The 9,953-nt window shown below is 46.2% G+C and overlaps 1 protein-coding gene across 4 annotated transcripts; it reads right to left on the bottom strand.

The window, feature by feature from the left end:
- Window positions 1–785: 785 nt before the first annotated feature.
- LOC148650403 (uncharacterized) lies at window positions 786–9,239 on the bottom strand. 4 transcript variants are annotated; one of them, XR_015926107.1, is made up of 7 exons: window positions 9,104–9,239; window positions 7,821–8,162; window positions 5,710–5,760; window positions 4,075–4,196; window positions 3,253–3,337; window positions 1,978–2,706; window positions 786–1,895 (listed from the first exon to the last, which is right to left on the bottom strand). XR_015926107.1 is itself a non-coding variant. In XM_088604158.1 (6 exons), exons 1-6 carry the CDS (start codon window positions 9,153–9,155, stop codon window positions 2,513–2,515), a joined length of 846 nt encoding a protein of 281 aa, XP_088460284.1. In that variant the 5' UTR covers window positions 9,156–9,239; the 3' UTR covers window positions 786–2,512. The 4 variants fall into 4 exon arrangements, 3 of the variants coding, with proteins under 3 accessions (XP_088460284.1, XP_088460282.1, XP_088460283.1); XM_088604158.1 differs by having other exon boundaries at window positions 786–2,706; XM_088604156.1 differs by lacking the exons at window positions 786–1,895; window positions 1,978–2,706 and having other exon boundaries at window positions 2,715–3,337.
- Window positions 9,240–9,953: the final 714 nt, after the last annotated feature.

Raw genomic sequence — 9,953 nt, 5'->3', positions numbered from 1 at the left:
AGCACTGCTACATGAGGGTTGGTGGAGGGAGAGAAACAATCAGGATAAGGAACCCATATTAGTAAACTACTTCAATAGGAACAGTAGCTGCTGTTCTCAATGGCAGCACTGACATCCACAGCAAATCAGTCAGCACAGGGAGAGATCAGTGCAGTGCAGAGCAGAGAGGGTATCCAGACACACAGCCTGGTTTCACTGTCTGATCTCTTCTGTGTGTATTAACGCCAGCTGTGTCCCCATCGACAGCAGGAGTTCTGCATGCTGACACATGCTGAAGGTGACCACTCAGGTCTTGCTGGAGGAGGAGATGAGAATGTTCATCTAGTCAGTGTAGTTTCAATACTCCTGTCATACATTGAGACACAGTACCGAAACCAGAGTTCCAGGGCTGAATGTGTCTGCTTGCTTGTTGCTGTCATGCCTCCTCTGGAGCAGAGTGACAGACGGTACAATCACTGCATCAGAGCCCCACTCCAGCTCGGCACAGTGAAGAAGATGCCGGTGCAGAACAGGCAGAGACGATGAAGAGTTCAGGTACACTTCTAGAGCCAACGTTCGCTGTGAGGAGGCAGACTGTCTCAGAGGGAACAGGAGTGGTAACTAGCATTTCAAAGTCTTCCTCTCTCACTGAAGAACACATTAGAAAATCAGATCATGTTGCCTTTTTTTATAGGAAATAACTTTATTTCCCCAGTATCTGTCTCTTATGCCTCCCAATACATGCACAATTATATCATAAACTGCATAAGAATTAATTGCAATCTTTAAATGAATATGCATCTAAGACTTTTGTATAATTACTTTATTTCTCCACCAGGTGACAGTGTGGTATCTCAACCTGTGAGACCACAGCATGCTTTTCACTAGGAAGTAAAAGGCACTTTTTGTTAATCAGAAAAACAGATCTCAAACAGCACCACTCTTATGGAGTTCATAAAACATTTCAGAAAAATGTAAAAAGCCCAGGGTATTCACAATGGGGCATCATGAAGGTTACACAGAGGTCACATGAAGAAGATAATAGTCCAGTTTTAGAGACAGCTCGGGATTTTGTTTTTTCATATACACACTACTTAAGACAATACAAAAGGTTACAAATGAGAGGAAGCCATTCAGTCTCATCTAGTCTGTTATGTAGTTAGTACCTAATTGATCTGATGATCTTATTTACATTAACAATATCTTGAAAAAAGCCATGATATCTGCCTCAACCACATGGCTTGGTTGCTTATTCCATACTCCTACAACTCTTTGTGTATAGATGTGCCACCTGTCCTCACTGGAGGATCTCATCCAGCTATTTCTTCAAAGAAGCTAGGGTATCAGCTTCAAGTCAGCAGCCATATCACTCTGCAACTCACAGCTGGTAACCCACTGAAGCTCAGCAGGTGTGAGCCTGGTCAGCACCTGGATGGGAGACCTCCTGGAAAAAACTAAGGCTGCTGCTGGAAGAGGTGTTAGTGGGGCCAGCAGGGGGCGCTCACCCTGCAGTCCATGTGGGTCCTAATGCCCTGGTAAAGTGATGGGGACACTATACTGTAAACAGGCGCCGTCCTTTGGATGAAATGTAAAACTGAGGTCCTGACTCTCTGCGGTCATTAAAAATCCCAGGGCGTTTCTCAAAAAGAGTTGGGGTGTAACCCCATTGGCCCTTACCAATCATGGCCTCCTAATAATCCCCATCTCTGAACTGGCTTCATCACTCTGTTCTCCTCCCCATTGAGAGCTGGTGTGTGGTGAGCGTTCTGGCGCACTATGGCTGCCGTCGCATCATCCAGGTGGGGCTGCACACTGGTGGTGGTGGAGGGGAGTCCCCATTACCTGTAAAGCGCTTTGAGTGATGTGTCTAGAAAAGTGCTATATAAGTGTAAGTAATTATTATTATCAGAACATGGCTGGTGAGCTTGTTCCACACTTTTGCGTAAAGAGTGGTGCCTCCTGTTCTTGGTCTCAAGTACACTTTTTCATAGTTTCCACTTGTGTCCTCTGATTCGTGTTTCACTGTTCATCACTTCCTTTGAAGAATTTGTTCGTGTTTTATGTACTGAAATATTTGAAATGCATGAAAGGGGAACTGCGACGCTACTTTAATATTTCAGGATTTGAAACAGTCAGCATCGATGAGCGCATTTCAAACCACAATGAAAGCTAAATGTACACAGTAACTTGTAAAACCTCCAATTTACATCACAAAATCGGCTAAATTCCCAGGTTTGTGCAGCGCCGTGTTCTGTGATTCAGAACGAGGCAACAAAACCTCTGTCGAGGTGAAGCCACCTTATTACATTGTTCGACTTCCAGGTTTGTTGACAAATACTCCTTTCCTCTTAACTCTCCGTGCAGATCGTGTTGGAACATTTCTGAGGTGAAATGTCTGCTGCACAACCTGTACCGATTCGGTCGTACGTCACAGTCCACCAGTCATTACAGGGCTGCGTGACGTTGCAGGTCTCGCAAACTCTCGTGAAAAAGTTCACGACTTTGTGCTTAATTCGACATTTAGAAACATTTCCTAGACTGCCAATGAATTTACCACATTGCCCGAATGTGTGACGTCCTGCACACGCCAGCTGGCCGCGGGGACCTGCGGGGCGCGCAGGGGTATTTCCACATATTCCGACTCCACTCTTGACGTGCGGCTCGCCGTGGGCGCTGCAGCCTGGGAGTTCGCGACTTCCGCTTCTGCCTCGCCGGCCCGCTTCATTCCTGTGAAAGCAGAGCAAAGTGGGAAAGTTCTGTAGATTCGCCCGGGCTCCGCGCTTCCGCCACTGTAATGAATCACCTTATTTTCAGTTCCGCGTGGAGAGCTGTGATTTTCAGCCAGCGTCCAAACAAGCCTGCTTTCCGCTGACCTACATAGACATCCAGTTCATTTCGCACCACAAGCCTCAACGAAATTATGATTCTAGCTGTGTGGATGTGTAATACTGTCCCAGGCGCACACAAAAAAAAATGGAATCGATTTGAATCTCATCCGTCTGACCAAGCAGCGCAGAGACAAGACAGCAGTGTAGCGGCTTGGTTGAGGTTTGTAACTAGAGGGCTGCGGGCTCGAGTCCAGGTTAAGAGACTGCAGCTGGAGCTCCGAGCACTCTGCGTCACTCCTGTATGAGTTGTTGGAATGCACAGCTGTCTGAACGGGCGAACATATCAGATCATGGACGAGCAACTGAACTGTAATTATGATTCGACTTCTAAAGCGCCGTGTTCCACCAGAATAGAACGGGATTCTGTTTAAGGAGAAGAACTCACCACAGATGATCAAGAGGATCAATCCGGAAATTGCAATGACTGACACCAGTCGAATAATATCTTCATTGAACAGATGGGCGTTGTCCTTAAAATTAAGGAGAGAAAGATTTTTTTTTTAAACCCAGCCCGGACTGAAGTTGAACACTTTAACTTTACACTGTGCACCAAATCAGACCATTAACAAGTGAACTGCAGCGCAGGACTGTGAATATTTCCCGAAATTCACCGGAGACGTTTTATAAAAGACGTTATAAAAAACGTCTCTGTTTTTTTCCCAACCAACCACTGAATTAATTACATTCGCTCTGTAACAAGCGGTGGTTCAGTGCCCCTGAAACCGATCAATTCTGGGGGATAGGCTGGTAACCCCCAAACCCACAGAGACGGGTGAGATCTCGGCCTGTCAAACTCACCACTTGACTTAAGAGGCGAGAGAGCTCCGACTCCTTTCTGCGCAGCACGAAAGATGCTACAGCGGCTCATCACACAACTGGGTCTTTCTTACTACGATACAGCGCAAAGGGGCGCCAGCTTTCTCTATCCTTCTCGTATATTGCTTCTACTATTTACTGCTATGAACACTTTTAAGACATCGTCTGTCGATCGTATGTTTTCCGGCTGCATTTATTTATAACATCCTGTTCTTATATATACGGTTTGTTTTGTTAATTCAACTTTAAAACAGTAATAAGCGCGTGGTTTAGGAGTTTTCTTGTCATTCTCGGTACAGTAAGTCGCTCTTGTGTATCGTTACCATACGTTTTACTCCACATATGGACACACATCCACTTGGAGACAACACACAGTACAGAACCCCCCTACCTCAGCACCTGTACCGTCCACACAGCAGGGTCCGCCCACCACTGCGCTGTTCCTCGACCGTCCTGTAGTGGTGGAGGCGTCTGGAGACGGACTCGCGGGATAGGAGGTGTGAGGGGCCCCACCTGCAACAGCACAAGCAATGAGACCCTCTGCTCCGCACTGCGACGGTGTGGTGCATTGTACTGATAATGATGTGCAGACAAGATAATAATAATAAAGTTTATTGTATATAGCGCCTTTAAAGGTGGCTTCTCAAAGCACTTTACAGGATGAGAACAACAATAAATAAGAAGAATACACAAGATAAAACACAATTACAACACGCAGAGGAGACCGTGAATGGTGGTACTAAGAAAAGCAGAGGGGTGAAGAAGTAAGTAAAGGCTCTTCTAAAGAAGGTTTTGAGCCTGGATTTGAAGGAGTTTAGAGAAGGTGACTCCCTGATATCCTTGGGGAGAGAGTTCCAGAGCTTGGGGGCATAACAGGAGAAGGCCCTGTCACCTATACAATGTAGACGGGCTTGGGGGACAGTTAGGAGACCAAAGTAAGAAGAGCGAAGGTTACGAGGTGGGGAGATTATGGCAATAATAGTTCAGACAGGTACTGTGGTGCCAAGCCATGCAGAGCCTTATAGGTGAGCATGAGGATTTTAAAGTCTACATGGAATTTGACTGGAAGCCAGTGCAAGGACTCCAGGATAGGAGTAATGTGAACACTTGCACTAGACCTGGTCAGGATTCTGGCTGCTGAATTTTGGACATACTGCAGTTTGTTCAAAGTAGATTTAAATACCCCCAGCGAGTAGAGCATTACAGTAGTCAATTTGAGAGATCACAAATGTGTTGATCAGCTTTTCAGCCACAGATAGTGATAGCATAGTGATGGATAGCGTCGATAGTAGTCTAACAGTTTTTCTGAGGTGAAAAAAAGAGGTTTTGACAATATGCTGCACATATGGGTCAAATGTTAAGCCAGAATCGAATATAACCCCAAGGTTTTTCAATTTAGATTGAAGCTCAAGTGCAGAACCATCTAAAGATAGGGTTACAGGACTGGCTTTACAAAGTTGATGGGGGGTGCCAATAAGCATGACTTCAGTCTTGTCGCAGTTAAGATGAAGGAAATTTTGAGTCATCCACATTTTTATGTCAGAGATGCAATGCAATTAGATAGAATAGAGACAGCCACATCGGTGTCAGGTTTGGTATTGATGTATGAGTATCGTCAACTGAAAAATGAAAGCTGAGGCCATGTGATCTTAAAAGCTGACCAAGTGGAAACCTGGTCAGCTAAAGATAAATACGCTTTTAATAAGGGCTGAAATAGCCTGCAGGGACGGCGATCTATTATTGTAAAATCTTGAGAACAAAGCGTGTGGCTGGCGAATTGAGCCGCTGTCTACCCCAGTGCAGATTTTGAAAACTCTTCTCTGCTCAGATGTTCATGTAGCAAGAGAACACATAGCAAGTCATCCCAATACTTCCGCGAAATGGGAGTTTAAGGTCTTCAGATGGGTAGACTAACTGTTTTTGGAATCGAGGAGTCTGCAGTTAACTGTTTGCTTGAGGGTCGTCTGGGATTCATGATGCGGTTTGGTTCTGGTTCCGACAGTTAGCGCCCTGCTGTCTGGCTCACCTGTGGGAGCTGGAGACCCGGACTCCTCCGTTGGCACAGCTGGAACAGCTTCTTGTGATGGAGAAAGAGATCAAAAGTATATTTCAGCTTAATATCCAGCAAAATAGAAACACAATTTGCACTCTGAGGATGTTTTTCTAATGAGCTGAGAAGAATCCCACGGGGCTGAGCCTGTCCAGCACTGGGGGAGACTGCTAAGAACAACCAGGCTCCTGCTGTAAGTGGTGTTGAGGGACTAGTAGTTCCTAACTAACTGGTCAATACAGATCCCAGGGCTGTTAGTAAGAGCAAGGGTGTCACCCCAGTGTCCTGGCTGAACCCCACTCTGGTCTTGTACAGTTTCTCTCTCCTCCCCTGATCTGTAGCTGTGGGGCTGCAGGAGGACTGAACCCCACTCTGGTCTTGTACAACCCAGACTCATTAGAGGCTCTGGCACAAACAGTCTGTGAAACACTTGGTGCACTGACTTTAATAAATGTCACAGGTTGCACTGTTCACCGATGCAAAGTGAACCTCAAATGTAACACCTCACCCAGATTTGCAACCTGAAAAAAACACTTCAGCCCCAAACCAAGAGCCCCGACCACTATCCTATACTGCTGTGACTGACAAAGCTGCAGGAATCTCCTAATAATTACTTTTAACACAGCCCTGCTGCTGCATTTATTAATACTATCCATTAGGAGAAACAAATACCAACACAATCATTTTAAAATACACATCTGACGGCAAAATGTCATTTTTTCTTGATGCTCAATAGGTTATATCATTAATTTATGGCGACTTATTAAATACATATTGTGCAATAGAGTTTAATTTAATCCATCAATTTTCTAACTGCTTTTTCCAACACAGGGTTGTGCGTAGTTCAGTTCTTTTTTCCAAAATCGTATTTAACGCTCCTTTCGGCGCATAGATGTCCACCCGGCTGTTGATTCCCTGTTGTCTAATAAATGAAGATTCAGATGTCTGAATTTACCATAAACCTATAAACTGATTTTTAATATTGTATTGTTTGTATTGATTGTATTCTTTTTTTACTTTCACTTTATTTTTTGAAGGTTAGAGGGCACAGTGCCAGAGACGCCCCCTGAGGGTCCTACCTGTCACGCCCTCTGCAGCCAGAGGGCGCTCCTTCTCTGTCCTGTCCCTAGTTTCCGGTCTGCTGTCCTTCCTGTCCCTCTCTTTCCCTTGGGCTATATATTTCCGTGTCTTGCACTCTGTCCTGGCTCAGTATTGATGTTCGGATGTCCTGAGACCCGCCTAGCACCAGGGCGCCCCACGTCCGCTCCCTGAGGGCATAGGTTTCTATACGGCATTCCTGAACTCTTTGCACTAATGAGCCCGGGCCTTTTTCCCGTCTCGCCGCTACGCATATGGGTCTTTTTCCGCTCTCCTGCTCCCCACGGTTAGTCCCTTTGGACGCCCGTGACACTACCGTGACTGACACCGTGCCCCGTGCCCGCGTCGCTAGGTGACCAGCGACGTAGCCCGGGAAAACCAGCCGGGGCTGCTGGTCGGCTTGGAGGACGGTTCTGGAGCATTAGAAAGGACCGGACTAATTCCTCGGCGTTTCCGCTATCCGTGTGAATCCGTGTGAAAAAGGTGTGAATCAATACACCCCACTAATTACGAACGGGACAACAGGCGTTTTTGGTTCCTGTGTGCGCCGCCTTAAGGTTCTGAGACATGACAGTGAGACGTGCTCTCTTCTCTCTTCCACCATCAGCTGGGGTTTATTCAGCCTCTGTAACAATCAAGTCCACTGTGGATTTCTGGTCATTAAGCGGTTCTGGTACCGACCTGTTGTTAAGTGTTCATTGTTAATAGTTGTATAGTATCGCCAACTAGCTCTAGTCTGGAAGTGTTCAATACGTGGTCATGTGCTAAACCATAAGAACAGTCCCACACTACAGCCTGCAGTGCAGTAAGACAGAGGGGACAGGGCTCAAGGTCACAAGTTGTTAGAACTGCTGCTTTGTATCTGATGTATTACATCTGGAAGAAGAGTTACGCTGAAACACAACAGTGCAATGTTCACTCAGCTCCTTTTCACTTTTAAAGACACGAGGAGAAGGACGTCGCTCACTATGGCTGAGCAGTTTACTCACCCTTTGTAACGATCAAGTTAACTGTATGTTTCTGGTCATTAAACCAGCCTGGTATTTCCACGCGGCAGCTGTAGAGCCCAGAGTCGCTCTCCTGAGCGTGGAGGATGGTCAGAGAGACATCGCCTCCGGTCAGCTGTCCCAGCAGCTGGTGCCTCTCTGAGAGTCTGGAGTTCACACTCTGTCCATCAGTGGAAATGATCATATTATTACACCAAGAAAGAGGTAGGTCTCCTCTCCCCCAGCACATTGTCGTCACCCCGTGATCCCTCACAGAGTATCTGCAGGGGAGAGTGACGTCCTGGCCGACGGATCCTCTGACCGTCAGAGCAGAGACTCGGCACACTGCAGAAAATGATGGATTAAGAGAATTTCAAAACACTGCCTCAATCGCTGTTCGAAGGACGTTCCTGTCCTCTTTCATTTCGAAGGGCAAGTGAAGAATGAACCTTGAATGACGTGTAGCAAATACATACCGCCATGCTGAGGAACGGGTCGCGTTCAAAGACTTTGCACGAGTCTAGTGTTAGTTTCTCGTTCAGACGGCTTCGAAAAATTCGGCATGCATGCTGCTTGTGTTTCGAAACGATTCAAATTTACCCTGTTTAAGTGTTTTTTATAATATCTGGTGCTATTTTATATTTTCTTCAAACCTTGAACGTTCATATTCTCGGCAGAGGGTTGTCGATGGAGGGTTCGTGTCCGGGCGACTCGGGCCCCAGTCTAGGCGTAGGAGACGGGTTAGGTCTTTCCGCTACGGGTGAGCCGAATTAGTTATCAAGCCCATTGCCTGTGAGCTACCGCTGGACATCACACAGCCGGAATGCAAGACCAAAGTGAATTTTTAGAAAGAAATGGCGTATTTGGGTCTGTATTCGCGTAAGGCTTCAATGTTAGAGGCACACGGTGGTCATTTTGGTAGACCAAAGTCACATCAGCAGTTTTAATTTTCTGTCTCGATCTCTGTGGTCCGCGTGACGTCTTTTGCCGCCTCTCTGCTTTTCCTCCTGGGTCCTGGGCTCAGGTCTGGTGAACGTGGCGTCCGGCACAGCCATTGCAACCAACACCTGCTTAAACACTGTTACCTGTCAGTGCATGACATTATTCACATAATTCCTGACGTCACGATTGTAGGGCACCGGAGGAACGGGATTTTAAATGTACGTTTTGGAACAGTTGACGCTGGGTTTAGTGAACGGCAAGAATCAGTTTCGCTGAGGAAAACCTGGTCTTAATTCAGACAACCAGTAAATGACGGCGAGGTAGCAATCAGACCCGTGTCTTACCTGACAGTAGCACCGCGATAACGGAGTGTGAGGCAAAACAAGGCAGCTTCATGCTCTTTCGGAAGAACCTTATAGGTGATAGAACCGCTTATAGGAAATGTATTTTGTGCGTTGGGATATTTATGCAGTCCGTGGCTTCTGCCCCTCCTGGCCAGTTTCTGCGGTTTCACCCCAAAGCATTTTTTTCGAAGTAACTTCCTTCTCCTGTTCATTGCGTTAGAGGAATGGTTTCAGAAACAAGATCATACGTGGATTAGAAATCAGAACAAATCCGTACGTGAGCGAGTCCAAACTTGGGAATGTGGTAAAAATGAATAATTGTTTTTATTTTAAATAATTTGAATATTAAAAATAAATAATATGATGATAATAATAGATCAAATAAATAAGTAACAGAATTGATCTGGCGTGCGCATGTTAGTGTTAGTGTTAGTGAACAAATCGTCATTAGCGTTGATTTCTCAGCGCGCAACCACTTTTACGGCCGAGCGTTTGACTACTGAGGCGAACCCGGTGTTCATTCAGAGAATTTAAGCCCGCAGCCCTAAATACGCCCCCCGCTGCTGTATGGGAACTCGTAAAGACAACCCGCCTATCGCTGAATTCAGACAGTTGCTTACTTTAGCCGACCCTCAATGAACCATCGCGATGAACATTGACCATCACCCACGCTCTCTTAACTGCAGCGCAGCTGTTTCGACAGCAGAGGGCGCAGCAAGATCACTGAACTCCGTGCTAGCGGTAAAATTGGGGCCGCGTATGGACGTTTCAATACAGCGTCTTTTGAGAGTTTTCTTTTTAGTATCCGCGGAATTGTGACAACATCTTGTGCAGTCGGTGACACTTCCTT

This window comes from Lepisosteus platostomus, chromosome 13, assembly GCF_059453375.1.
Source record: "Lepisosteus platostomus isolate fLepPlt1 chromosome 13, fLepPlt1.hap1, whole genome shotgun sequence".
Classification (NCBI taxonomy): Eukaryota; Metazoa; Chordata; class Actinopteri; order Semionotiformes; family Lepisosteidae; genus Lepisosteus; species Lepisosteus platostomus.
The sequence above is the reverse complement of the archived record's forward strand: the minus strand, read 5'-3'. Positions and strand labels throughout refer to the sequence as shown.

Excerpts from the sequence above, each read along its gene's own strand:
- LOC148650403 (XM_088604156.1), bottom strand. The coding sequence starts at position 9,155 with ATGAAGCTGCCTTGTTTTGCCTCACACTCCGTTATCGCGGTGCTACTG. Across the intron at positions 8,163-9,103 it reads TATCGCGGTGCTACTGTCAG|TGTGCCGAGTCTCTGCTCTG; the intron begins GTAAGACACGGG and ends CATTTTCTGCAG. Across the intron at positions 5,761-7,820 it reads TAACTTGATCGTTACAAAGG|AAGCTGTTCCAGCTGTGCCA; the intron begins GTGAGTAAACTG and ends CTCCATCACAAG.